The following is a 14,136-nucleotide window of genomic DNA, read 5'->3' on the forward strand; positions in this document are numbered from 1 at the left end:
CAACATTCTAAAAGGATGGGCAACTTGAAAAATGTTTAACCTTTGACATTAATACCTCTGAAGAGAAAAAAATAATAATAAATAGATAAAAGGAGGGTCATTTTCATTTGGTTCCCAAATCCAGGCAAACCACGCAGCCCTCACTGAACAGGAGGCCCGGAGACGTGGCTGCCTGGGACCAGGCTGCCTTGACCATCACCGGCTGCCTTGACCATCACCGGCTGCCTTGACCGTCACAGGCTGCCTTGACCGTCACCGGCTGCCTTGACCGTCACAGGCTGCCTTGACCGTCACAGGCTGCCTTGACCGTCACCGGCTGCCTTGACCGTCACAGGCTGCCTTGACCGTCACCGGCTGCCTTGACCGTCACCGGCTGCCTTGACCGTCACCGGCTGCCTTGACCATCACAGGCTGCCTTGACCGTCACCGGCTGCCTTGACCATCACAGGCTGCCTTGACCGTCACCGGGGAAACAGCCTGGGCTCACCCTGCAGTGATGTTAGAGTGTCATCTGCGGCAGCCCTGGGTAAGGATCACAAGGCACACAGGCCAGGTGCCCCAGCTCTGCTGTTCTCCACCTTGGCTCTCCACAGGAACTGTCTTTGTAGGGCAGGGACAGTGGCAAACTTGTAGCCACGGCTTGGCCTGGTCACAACTTCAGTTGGGAGAAATAAGTTGGAAAAGTGAATGCATTCAATGCTCAGAGTGACTAGTCAAGTAACTGCTTTTGAGGAGAACATCTCCATTCCTGTTCCTATACCTTATTTAGCCATGAAAAAATCAAAAGCTGGCCCTAAATAGCACACACACACACACACACTCTCTCTCTCTCTCTCTCTCTCTCTCCCCCTCTCTCTCTTTCAGGCTGTTTTAGCAGAGTACAGACTTGCTCCTGAGAGCCAATTATGCACAGATCCCCTCCTGGATTCCTTTCTAACAAAGGAGGAGCAGCAGAGAGGAAGCTTAGCATCCTGCATTTTCCTGCGGATTAACTTGAGCAGCACCTCTGATTGGACTATTGTGTCCCATCAGGCACATGGAAAGGCAGGGTCCAGAAAGGCTGATGGACAGGCAGAAGCAAGGGGAGGGGCATGACTCAAACAAATACTCCTCAGAATGAGAAAAAGGAGCCTGTACAATGGCCAGCATATGGCCTGAGATCTAGGACCTGGGTCTCACCTGTCTGATTCCCGGAACATGTCCCTCTCTCTCTGGGAGTGAATGTCCTGGATGATGGCAGCCACGTTTTTCCCAGGTTTCTAGACAAAAGGAGAGAGGTCACCATGAGACCAGAGACAGCCTTGCAAACACCTAGGGAAGCAGCTAGGACCTGGGCGCATTGTCCATTCCACCAGTGGGGGGAAAGTGCCTTTTTAGGGGGAAAAAAAGTTAACCCCAGGCAGGAGGAGTATGAGCATAACGCTAAGCGGTGATGGGCTGAGTGGACCTGGGGACATGGCGTCCATTGAGCTGGGGAAGGAAGAAGCCTCGTGCTCACCATCCACGTGTTGGGAGAAAGTAGCATTTGTTCACACCTGCCTCCTACCCCTTCCTGAATAAAATATATATGATGTAAAAGAAAGGGAGGGAAAGAAGGAGGAAGAGGGGGGTAGTGGAAGGAAGGAGGGCAGTTAGACATTATAACTTGGAAAGAGACTTGAAGATCATCGAATGTATCCTCCACATTTTACACACGTGAAAACTGAGACTCAGAGGGATTAAGGCCACTCCAGGGTCACCAGCCTCTCTGTGTTCCACGTAGACAGTGACTCCTAGAGTTGTGCTGGGTTAAGGAACACATTCAAGGCCATAGAGATAGTTAGAGAATCAGACTCGACAAAAGGTATTTCAACTCCAAGACCCTTTCCGTGACCCACACAACACCTTACTCCAGCGTGTTCCTCCACGGTGGCCATTGGGCGCGTGATGTGTGGGACGGGCAGCATGGGCTGTGAGCCATGGTGCATGGCTGAGGATGCCAGGCACCCAAAGGCCCCACCCATGCCAGAAGTCACTCTTTGGTGGCTGTGCCAGGACAGGACCTACCCAGCCTCCAAATCCCAACCAAAACCCTTTCCTGAGCCCAGGATGAAAAACAGTAACAAAACAGTAAGAAAGAAACAATTAGAAAAAGAAATTCATGGGCACAAAAGAAAGGCGAAAGCATCTTCCAAAAGACTACACAGAAGTCATCCATTCCTTGAAAATATATGAAGCAGGGTGAATTTTATGATATGTAATTACATCTCAATAAGTCTAAAAACCCTTGGTCTGTGATGTCAACTTTTGACAAAGAATTTAATTAAGAAATTTAATCAATGGCTGTTTTTATCTTTGATTTTCTTTCCAATATATTTTATAAAGAATTGTGAAATCGCAGACTTATACAGATGTCAGGAATCATCATATATCCCATTTTACAGATGGGAAAACCAGGGCCGGAGAGATGCAGTGAGCTACGTTATCCAGCCGGGGCCAGAATTCTCTGAGTCCTCTGAGTGCACGGCTGCTTCTCTGTGTTATTGTTAAGATGGAGAGTTGGGCTGGAAAAACACAAGTCAAGGAGAGGATGAGAGAGCTGTCTGTGGTTTCAGGAAGAGAGGTCAGGGCTAGGACAGAGGAAAAGAGTATAAAGTGTTCAACCAGAGAGGAATCTCTTGTCTGCTTGAACTAAAAAAGAAAAGAATGACAAAGAGAAGGCAGTGAGCCCTTCCCCTGTGGTCATGAAGGAGGAGGTCAAGAGGACTGGCTGTGTAGCTCAGTTGGTTAGAGCGTCCTCTCGATATACCAAGGGTGAGAGTTCAGTTCATTATCAGGGCACACACAAGAATCAACCAATGAATGCATAAGTAAGGGGAACAACAAGTTACTCTCTTTCCAAAATAGATAGATAGATGATAGAGAGATTAGATAGATAGATTAGATCAGATAGATAGATAGATGATAGATAGATAGATAGATAGATAGGATAGATAGATAGATAGATAGATAGATTAGATCAGATAGATAGACAGATAGATAGATAGATAGAGAGATAGACAGACAGATAGATAGATAGATAGATAGATAGATAGATAAAGAAGCCAGTACAACCCTGCTCACGAAAAGGCCCAGGAACACCTGGTGAGGATATCCACCTGAAAAGAAGGCCTCATAATTCTGGCAAGTAGTCCCCTTTATCAGATTGTAGCTCTAAAGGCTGACCCTCTCCAAGCGTAAGAGAGTGTCACTCACAGGTAACCAGACCGCCAGCCAGGGTTTGCACTGCCAGCTTGCATCTCATCAGCTTAAATCAGGCCTCAAGCAGACACCCAGGGTCATGCAAAGAGAGAAACTGAGGTTGCAGGTAGGGGCCAAGAAGAAGGCTGCCGCCTAGCTGCCTCCTTCCACCAAAGACACCTGTCCTTCAGCCAGGGTGGTCCGTCACTACCTGGGGGCAGAACGGAAAGGTGCAACTGAAGGTAATCGTACTAGCTGGGTCTCTTGTTGCCTGCCCACCTGGGGACACGCAGTGGAAGCTGCCCACCTGCATCACCACGGGAAAGGCCAGCCTCGGACTGCTGGTCCCGAGGGTCTGCGGCAACTCTGCCCCCACACCGGCCAGCACCTGGGCCAGCAGAGCTCAGGAGAGCTGGCAGGAGCCACCAGCACCAAGTGCAGGGACATGTGATGAGATCTGCTATCACTGGGGAGGCCACATCTGGGCCCCAAACCCCTTGCCTGCTAGAATAGGCAAAGGCTTGAGCCTAGAATGTGCCCCCCAAGCTGGATTGAAGGTACCACTGCCACTTTTCAAAACCTATAAATTGACTGAGGGGGTTGGATGGGGGACTTTCTGTAGCTAAAAGAGTCCTCAAGGTCCCCAACACTTTTCTTCTGCTCTTTGGGAACCTCAGCTCCTCCTGACTGTTCCTTCCAGCCCAGATGCAGGAAAGCCGGGGGTGAGAGAAGGAGTGTGCCTTTCCGCTTCCCCTCTGTGTGCCACATGATGGTGGGCAGGGCCAGCCAATCAGACGCCACAGAGGAAAACATCCTCTAGTGACCCATACAGTTCCCCAAGGGTCAAAGAGATGCACCCAGAGTTCTTTGGGGGCTAGAAGAGCCTCCTCATGGCTTAAATGCTTTCCTGCCCCTTATTTTTCCAACCACAGAACCTCTTGCCGAGGCCACTTTCAGGTCCCATGTTCCCGGTGTGACGGTCACCAGGTTGCTGGGCTCTGCACAGCTAGCACCAGCACTGAGCCCCGCAGGGGACAGGTGCTGCCTCAGACCTGTTCCCAGATGACAGGTTGGTGAGATGGAGGGATGGGGCTACAGAGAAAGGACAGGACAATCGACGTACACTGTATGCCAGGGCTGGTGGTCACTGGCATTGCGACCAGACTCTGAGGACCAGAGAGGTCAGTTCCTCTTTTAAGTGACAATTCCAAATTGTTGGCATTCTCGGCCCAAATATCTCACCAGCTGCCATCTGAGAAGAGGACAGAAGTGATCAAAAACTTGCAAATGACAGAATCAGCTTCTTGCAGCCCTAAGGAAATCCTCTCAACCTTCCTCTTCCTTCTGTGGTTAAAGGTGGGAAGGGGGCGAATAAAACAAAGCTGTAATCGCTGCAGGAAGGTGAAAATGGGAGAGAATGGAGTAGGTCGACATGGATGTTCTGGGTACCTTTTTATTGCAGAACATTTCAAACACACACAAATGTAGAGAGAACGGTACACTGAACCCCCCCCTCCCCCGTGAATCTCCTTGCATCATCAACAATTAGGACCAATCTTGTTTCATTTATATACCCCTCCCCCACCCCACAGAGTATTTTGAAGCAAATCTCAGACACGGTATATTTCTCATCTATTCTGTGATGATATTGATGTGGTTCAATACCCGTAAGGGACCATTCACAGTGCCCATGGTCAATGCGTCGTGCTACGTTTAAGAGAAGGGTGAGATGCCAAGCCCCATGCAGTCCTAGGTTAGTGCTGGCACACTTATAGGGCGGCACCGAAGCCTGAGAACCTCAGCCCAGGAAGGGCAGGCCCAACTCTGCCCCACGCGGGCTGGGTCACCTGGGGTCAAGGTTTGCTGTGGGTGGGAGTCGTTTTCTCCATCCACAGGTGAGACAATAAGGCCCGTCTGCATCCTCCGAGGGCTCAGGGCACGCAGGCTGCACTGACAAAAGCCATGAGTGCTGGCCCAACGTAAAAGGAGCTGCTAGAGAGTTCCGTGCCCGCTGCGCCCTCCACCGCCGTTCCACTTGCCTCGAGCATCATGGGAAGATGCGGAAGCCCTCCAGATGGGGCCGAGTCCTCAGAGCCACACAGTTCTGTGAGCCCCGGTGCTTTTCAATCTCGCTGTTTTCCAGGCTCTACCTCTCTTCCCACCTGATTCCTTTCCCCTGGATCCCTCTCTGTGTAGGTAATTCGTCTCCTCCTTCAAGACCCTATCTACTCAGTAACCTCTCCCTTCTCTATACAACCAAGGTGCCTTGCCTTTCGCCACTAAACTTCTAGAAGCTTCCGTACTTATGCACTTGTTTAAATCTTGTACAGTTTTGCACAAGAACAGCTTGTCTGTCCAGTTAGACAGCAAAGTCTCCCCATGTGAGGCCGCGTCTCATCCTCATCACAGCTCTCGGCACAACGTCTTGCCTGGAGAAGACCCTCCCATCATTTGCTGATTTCATCTTCCTGAGAGCATCGTGGACCATTCACGAGACTGCTGCCCAGGGCCAGAGACCTCCTCTGTGGCTATGAGGCTGGCTAGGCCGGTGGCTCTGAAACCAGGCCCCCATACTATTGAAGAGCCTTAAGCCCACTCCAAACCTCCAGAAGGGGAATCTCTGAGCAAGAGGACTGTAAAACTGCCCTGAAAATTCTCTAACTTAGAGACCCTGGTTTAAATTACTCCAAGTTCTTTTCTGCATGTAAGATGCCGTGATTCTGGAGAAGTCTCTAGAACAGGGGTCCTCAAACTTTTTACACAGGGGGCCAGTTCACTGTCCTTCAGACCATTGGAGGGCCAGACTATAAAAAAACCTATGAACAAATCCCTATGCACACTGCACATATCTTATTTTAAAGTAAAAAAACAAAAACGAGAACAAATACAATATTTAAAATAAAGAACAAGTAAATTTATTTATTTATTTATTTATTTTATTTTTATTTTTTTTTTGTATTTTTCTGAAGCTGGAAACAGGGAGAGACAGACAGACTCCCGCATGCGCCTGACCGGGATCCACCTGGCACGCCCACCAGGGGCAACGCTCTGCCCACCAGGGGGCGATGCTCTGCCCCTCCGGGGCGTCGCTCTGCGGCGACCAGAGCCACTCTAGCGCCTGGGGCAGAGGCCAAGGAGCCATCCCCAGCGCCCGGGTCATCTTTGCTCCAATGGAGCCTCCACTGCGGGAGGGGAAGAGAGAGACAGAGAGGAAGGAGTGGGGGGGGGGGTGGAGAAGCAAATGGGCGCTTCTCCTATGTGCCCTGGCCAGGAATCGAACCCGGGTCCCCCGCACGCCAGGCCAACGCTCTACCGCTGAGCCAACCGGCCAGGGCCAAGAACAAGTAAATTTAAATCAACAAACTGACCAGTATTTCAATGGGAACTATGGGCCTGCTTTTGGCTAATGAGATGGTGGTGCCCCTTCTGGAAGTGCGGCGGGGCCGAATAAATGGCCTCAGGGGGCCGCATGTGGCCCGTGGGCCATAGTTTGGGGACCCCTGCTCTAGAACAAGCTGGAAAATAATCTAATCTTCTCATCCAGGTCTGTAGGAAGAAAAACATTCACTTTCTGTTGTTGCTAAAGATTTTCTCTTTCTCATTCATTCCATGCATTGGACACCTGTTATGTGATGGGTTCTGCCCCAAATGCCCTGAAGAACAGAACCCATACCACAAAGAATACATAGGGAGACAAGACTATGCCATGGAGATACATCCAGACAGGAGGTGAAAAGTACCTGAAGACCCCCTCTCTCTCCCCCTCCACTTTGCCTGGTGAGCAAAAGGTAAAGTTAGAGGAGAAAGACCAATCAAGCCCCCCACCACCTCTGCAAGCCCTGGCAGGACCCCACGTGGTGGCTCCTTTGGCCCAGACACACGGATGGATATAACGTTTGCTATCTACCTTCCCAGTAGCCATTCCCCTTTCTCCAGCCCTACTCCAAGCAGGCAGCAGGTGGCACAGACCTCGCCAATCACAGCACAGCCTCCCTCTGGCCACAGAGATTGGTTCAGGGAAGGACACACATCCTAAGCTAGTCTGATGACCAGAGCAGCTCTCAGGACTCTGACGGGAGCTACTTGGAAAAACTCTGGCTCGCTCTTGGGGAAGGAAATGGGAGGATGAGAGAGAGAGCTGCTGAAGTCAATGAAGCCATCACGCCACCTAGAGGAAAGAGCCTGAGGCTGCCGGGGCCGTCCCAGGGAGACCCCCAAAACAAAGCTAAGTGAGCAGAAAGCAGAGTGCAGGGAAGCCCGCCTACTGCCAGCACCTGTGCCCGGAGTCCAGCCACACCTGCGACCAGGGCTACTCCTGGATTTTTTGTCACATGAGCCAATGAGTTCTCTCTCTCTCTCTCTCTCTCTCTCTCTCTCTCTCTCCCTCCCTCCCTCTCTCTCTCTTTTTCTTTAGTCAATATGCTTAATTGAGATAAAGTTCTGTTCCTTGCAAAAAAATGTCCTAGCTGATGTCAACTTAGGGATCATGATGCATGCATTGCTATGTGGTTGAAACATGCTTTGCGACGCCTTCACACAGAGGCGGTGGGACAGCTTGGGGAGCAGAAGACCCTTATAAAAGGCCAGACAACCGTGTGGTCTAGACCCTTGCTGCTCAAAGCGTGGTCTGAGCTACGTCAGCATCTCCTGGGAGCTTGTTAGAAACACAAACTCTCAGCCCTGCCCCAGACCTACTGAATAGATGTTTGAACAAGAGCTGCATTAACATTTGAGAAAAGCTCTATTAAAATGTTCCCTCTGCTGCTTACTGGCTGGGTGACTACAGCAAATACCTGAGTTCTCTCTGATGTTTCATATGGACAATGGAGACCATAGTAACACAATATAGAGATGCAAATATAGTACAAAACCCAGAGAGTCCTAGGTTTTAATCATGGCTCTTCCAGTAACTTTGAACTTGGGCAAGTTACTGAACTTCTATGAGCCTCAGTTTCCTCATCTGTAAATCCGAGGTAATAATACCTGTTTGACAAAAGTGATGTCAGAATTACAAGAGATAATGTATTTGTGTAAAGCACTTGGCACATTGCTTGGCCCAGAGAACCAGGACTCAATCAAAGGGACATACACTTGTTACTGTTATACTGTTACAATTACTGTGATTATCCACCCTACACACCCCACAGGAGCAGTGGCTTGTGAGAATCAAAGACACAAAGTATGAAAAAAAAAATGCTTATAACCAAAGAGCTCAGGGTATAGTCCTTTACTGTTCCGGAAACGGAGGCTCACAGAGGTGAAGCAACTTGTCCAAGCTCATCAAAGCAGGAAGGGGTAGAGCCTAGGGTGGCACCACTCACACGGTTGTGGGGGCCCAGTGCTGACCTGCTTTTCCTCTCACCAGACTGTGAGCTCCTGCACAAGCGTGCTCCCTCCGTATCCATGATGCCGGCCCAGTTCCCGCCCACAGTGGGCGCAACATCTGCTAAATGCCAGTCTGGACCATATGGCCTCTTTAACCTGCCCCAAACTACCTCCCTCGGTAAGGTACTACAGTGCCTTGTACCTTAAGAAGCTGAGCACTGCTATTAATCATAATTAGAGTTTATAGCAACACTTCATGTGGAAACCAAAGTTCAAAGCTCCATGGGGTGTTCAGTACTGAAATAAACCTTCAGCCCCTGGGGAGAATCCAGAAGAATAGAGAATGGGGTGGAATCTTTCACTCGTCTGAGAAAAGCCACATGCTTTCATTAGTCAGAAAAAAAGAAATGCCAGGTTCTGCCAGGACTGTTGGCAAAGGAAGTTCAGAAGCAAGACAGCAAGCAAAGCAGAGGCAGGACTTTGGCAGCTGGGTGACATATACCCAATCTACATCTGCAGACGTGTCAGAATGCTAGTCCTGGCCAGAAACAGCTACGCAGTCTCTGCCTTCTCACTTCAACCTTGACGGCAGATTGAGGGCTGTGGGTCTGAGACAGGATGGACCCCAAGGGAACCTGGAATGAGCTGATGCGACCTGGAAAACCCCTATGACATGGCACAGTAGAAAACACAAAATAAGAAGGTAGATTTACACACAAATATAGCATCGATTACAATAAGTCCAAACAGATTAAGTCCTCTAGTTACGGGCACTCCTACCGACCACTGAGAAGATATAGCTCAAAGAAAAGCACAGGCAAAGGCTTTGAAAAGAAACCTTGCACAGAGAAGAGCCCAAGGGAATAGCCAATACACATAAGCAACTCAGTCTCAATCAGTAATCAGGACAATAAAAAATAAAACCACGATAAACCATTATGCTCTCCTCAGAGAGGCAAAAATTAAAAAGTCAGATAAGGCCTGACCTGTGGTGGTGAACTGGATAAAGTGTCGACCTGGAATGCTGAGGTCGCTGGTTCGAAACCCCGGGCTTGCCTGGTCAAGGCACATATGGGAGTTGATGCTTCCTGCTCCTCCCCCTGTTCTATCTCTTTCCTCTCTCTAATAAAAATGAATAAATAAGATCTTAAAAAAATAAAAGGACAAGACAAAATGTTAGCAAGAGCATGGACCATTGAAAATTCTGAGGCACTACTAGTAGGAGTGTAAGTTTGGGACAACTGAATTTGAAAAGAGCTGGCTACGATCTGGTAAATGTGAGGGTATGCATGCCTGGATCCAGCAACCCCCCTCCTAGTTATGTACCCACCTCTCATCATACGACAGTGTTCATGTGTACAGGATAACACGTCTACAAATGTTCACAGTAGCACTGTCCCTAATGCCCTCAAGGAGGACACAATTCAAAATGTCCACCAACAGAGTAATGGGTAAATAAAGTTGAGGTCATACAAGAGAAATTTATACAACCACCTAAAAACCTGCATAATTATTTAAGTAGCGTCACTCTAAGCAATTCAGTTTTAAAAAATTACATGACAATGAAAATAAATATCCCACCTATGCGTGAATGGCGATGTATCCTCATTTCTATGGCTGAGTAGTATCCACAGTACACAACACAATCAACCGCTCAAATGCTATGGAGATATTTACCTGACACCTGTGTATTCTTCCTGACCAACGTCACCCCATTAAATTTAATTTATGAATTAAAGAAAAGAAATAGACACAGCCAATATGAATGTTGAGTGAAAAGAGCAAGACATGAAAGAAAAGAGAGTATGACTCCATTCATATAAAGTTCAAAAATAAGCAAAACTAGTTTTTTATTTTAATGTGTTGTGTTTACATAGTTACAAGTGTTCCCCCAAATATATCTCCCTCCCTCTCCCCCATGTTCTCCTTGACACCCCCTTTGCCCCCTCCCCCCACTGCCTTCCCCTCTTCTCGCCATGATTTACTATCCTGCCCTCTATCTCTCTGTGATATGTGTATATAAACTATACTATTAAGGAAGGCAGATATAGGTGGTAGAACTGTAAGTTAAAGGAAGGCAATAATCATCCTCAAAGTCATGGAGTGGAGACGGAGGAGTTGAGCACGAGGAGAGATTTAGAGGGCTTCAGGGTACTGTTGATGCCCTACTTCTTGACTTTGGTGGTGGTATTATGGGACTTACGGGGCTTCACCCATTAGTGCTTTTAAACTGTGTAATGCACAATTAGTCACTTTTCTGTGTGTATGTTGTACTTCACAATAAAATCAAAAGCAAGCAAGCAAACAAGAAAAGATAAATGTAGGACAAGCTGAAACAAAAACAAAAGCCCTGTTTGGAATGAACTGAATTCATCCCTGAGTTCTGACAGTGGCCAATTCAGTCATGTCCTACTTAGAAGGATTTCCACGGGGCTGAAGACATAAATACAGAGGGTGAAGAAGGGAATGAAAGATCAAGGAGGGTGACAAAGGAAGAAAGGTACTGAAGACCTGTATGGGTGGAGAAGGAGGTTATTTTCAGGGTTTATGCCTGGAACTTCTACATCTGAAAAGCAAGCACCGTTCCCTTCTTACTTTACACCCTTCAAGACCTACCCTGTCAACCCTCTGCGCATCCCAAGTAGTTAGTCTGCCTGTCTTGAGACCCCCTTGGCATTTTGTACTTAATATCAGTGAGCACGTTTCTCGCCACGTTATAATGGTTTGTCATCTGCTGTGATATCCTCAAAGGCAGTGGGTAATTTTTGCATATTTTCTGTCCTCTCCTTCTCAAGGAGACACTCAGCTGTTGCTTGTTGAATGACTGAATGAACGACAGAATGTTTTACCTTCAGCTGCAATTCCTTGTATCTCTTCGACATCCGAATGAGCAACTTCTCACCGTTGATCATAGCAGATTTTTCTTGGTAATACTGGACCATGGCCTGAGCAGCTTCTGTGTAAGCCATCTCCAAAAAGGCCTAGGAAAGAACGGAAGGACACCCATTGGACTTGGCATGAATGGTCTCGAACAAAATTCAGTACAAGGTATGATTCCAAGTAGATGAGGTTCAAAAACAGGCATAACAAAATCAATGGTGCTAGAAGTCAGAGTTCAGCATCCCCCTTGGGTAGGGTGGGGTACTGACTCAGAAGGGGCCTGGAGAAACCTTCTGATGTTCTGGAAACATTCCATATCTTGGCCTGTGTAGTAACTATATGGGTGTACACATGTAAAAAATTAATGGAGAAGTGCACTTAAGACTAGTGCACTTTAGAGTATGTATTTCATTCCTCAATAAAAAGAAAAAAAAGTGCAAGGAAAAGCTCTCTTTGATCCCATCTGTTCAAAGAGATCTATTTATTACCTTCACCAAAAAGCTCATTATAAGATGGCTCCTCTCCTGATCCCCATGGTTACCAAACATTATTCTTAATTATGTATGTCCATCCTGGGCTACATCGCCACAGGAGCCCCTCTGGGATAGGAAGAGTCCATTACCAGCAGTTTCCCAGTGGATGGGGTGGAGCAAGGGAGAGTGACTTTGTGGCACAAGTGACCTTGGGCCCATCCCTGTCAAATTTGCTATCTAGTGGTGGCAATGACAGAAAATAGAGGCACGAGCTCCGGATATCTGAGCTCTCAGAAATATACTAAAATACTTGGGGGCTCCCTAGGCTTGAAGGATGGTCACGTCCTTGATGTCTTTATGAGTTAAAGAGAGAGGAAAATACTCAGTTATGTCTCTACAACATTTGTCCTCTTTATTTAACTGTTCTGATTTTTTAAAAAAACAACAAGTTAGCTATCGTGTGAATTCGTCGTTATTGTTTCTTATATTTGTTTGGTTTGTTCCAATCTGGTCCCTCGACATTGAGAAAGGAAAGAGTTCTGTGACAGGAGGCCCCTCACTGTGAGCACCTGCCATTGCATTTTCCTTGAACAAACTCCTCTCTTCTTCCCTCACACCTGTGTTTGAATCTCGGCAATGCTTCCTCTATGCTGTCACAGTCTACGGCAGAGTGTGGGAGACCAGAAGTCAAGATTATTTGGGGTGTTATGCACATTCTGCCATCCAGCTTTCTAAGCGTCTCTTTGTTCGCAGAAACATTTTAGCGCCTCCAGCTCTTACCTGTCAAATGCGAGTATTAATTCAGTGACTTTCACTGCATTACTGTGGCAAGCTGGATTTTGGACATTTACCCCAGAATAGAATTCTGAGAAGCAAGAAGAAAGACAAAGCAAGCGATCTCAGTCCTGGTTGAAGGGGGAAGACCACGGACAATGCGATGTGGTTGTGAGTTTGCCAAGTTCATGTTTTAATCAAGAAAATAATTCCTCTGATGCCTGTTCCTCTGACTCATAAAATAAAAGTACTTATGAACAACCAAACACAAAATATTCTTATTTCAGGCTCTTCTCTGTGTAAACTCCCTCACTGATTTTAAAAATGAAGACAAACATATTAATTCCCAAGGACTCAGTCAGTCCCCATGAGGGAAAGGTCTTTAGTTCCTTAGACTTACCAGGCATTTCTCAATTGCTACCTGTTCTCTGGCTGTGTGAACCAAGGGTCTCAGAAGTTAATGGCAAGGATCAGTGACAATACCTGTTCCCAGTCAGTTGCTGGCTTGCTCCAATCCAACCCCTTGGCTGTGAGAAGCTTAGAAGGTAAGACTATATATAGCATTAGCTCAGGGGATTGGTAACACAGCAAAAAGACTCAAGTCCGTGGATTACTGTTTTGGGGGCCAGTTAGTTTTTCTATGTTAATAGGCACCTCCTCCCAAAGCACGTCCTACTTTTAGGTTCCTCACAAAGGCAAGTAACCACCACAAGAACAGGTAGGTGAAACAAGGGGAAACAAACGTCACTGCCGACAAAACCTCTGTGCTTTCCCAACAGAAGTCCAGCTGTGTGTTACCTCTTCATGTTAAGAACAGCTTCTTTTTGGCCCTGGCCAGTTGGCTCAGTGGATAGAGCATCAGCCTGGCATGTGGACATCACAGATTTGATTCCAGTCAGGGCACACATGAGAAGCAACCATCTACTTCTCTTCCCCATCCCCTCCCCATTCTCTTTCTTTTCCCCTCTCACAGCCAGTGGCTCAACTGGTTCAAGCATCGGTCCTAGGTGCTGAGGATAGGTTGTTTGGTCTGAGCATTGGCCTCAGGTGCTAAAAGTAGCTTGGCTGGCCCAAGCATCAGCCCCATGCAAGGGGTGCTGGGTGGGTCCCAGTCGGAGTGCATTCGGGAGCCTATCTACCTCCCCTCCTCTCACTTAAAAAAAAAAAGACTAGGTTCTTTTAAAAAATTATTTATATAAATATGTATATATAGTGTACCAGGTGGATCACTACTACTGTGTGATCGTATCAGTGTGAAAGTGCCCAGACCTACCTGATTAGTAGACTTCATGAGGATGTAATTGGTGACCTTTCCAAAGGGCAGCCCCAAGTTGATGACATCATTCTCAGTGCAGCTTCCTTCGGGAAGATTGCAGATATGCACCACACGGCCAGCTCCCGTTTTCCGCTGTGCAAACTAAGAGAGACAAAGAGCAGTGGTTGGTCTTCAAAAGACATTTTCCTC

General features: G+C 47.5%; 1 protein-coding gene across 4 annotated transcripts in view; it reads right to left on the reverse strand.

Annotated features, from left to right (window-relative positions):
- Nucleotides 1–14,136, reverse strand: part of RBM20 (RNA binding motif protein 20) — a 203,769-nt gene that overhangs the window by 26,998 nt on the left and 162,635 nt on the right. For all 4 annotated transcript variants that reach the window (XM_066354702.1, XM_066354700.1, XM_066354703.1 and 1 more), the window contains exons 6-8: nucleotides 13,945–14,088; nucleotides 11,394–11,525; nucleotides 1,180–1,259 (exon numbers count right to left, since the gene is read on the reverse strand). In XM_066354702.1, coding sequence (XP_066210799.1) covers nucleotides 1,180–1,259; nucleotides 11,394–11,525; nucleotides 13,945–14,088 — 356 coding nt within the window. The remainder of the gene's footprint in view (nucleotides 1–1,179; nucleotides 1,260–11,393; nucleotides 11,526–13,944; nucleotides 14,089–14,136) is intronic.

This window comes from Saccopteryx leptura, chromosome 13, assembly GCF_036850995.1.
Source record: "Saccopteryx leptura isolate mSacLep1 chromosome 13, mSacLep1_pri_phased_curated, whole genome shotgun sequence".
In the NCBI taxonomy this organism is placed as follows: domain Eukaryota; kingdom Metazoa; phylum Chordata; class Mammalia; order Chiroptera; family Emballonuridae; genus Saccopteryx; species Saccopteryx leptura.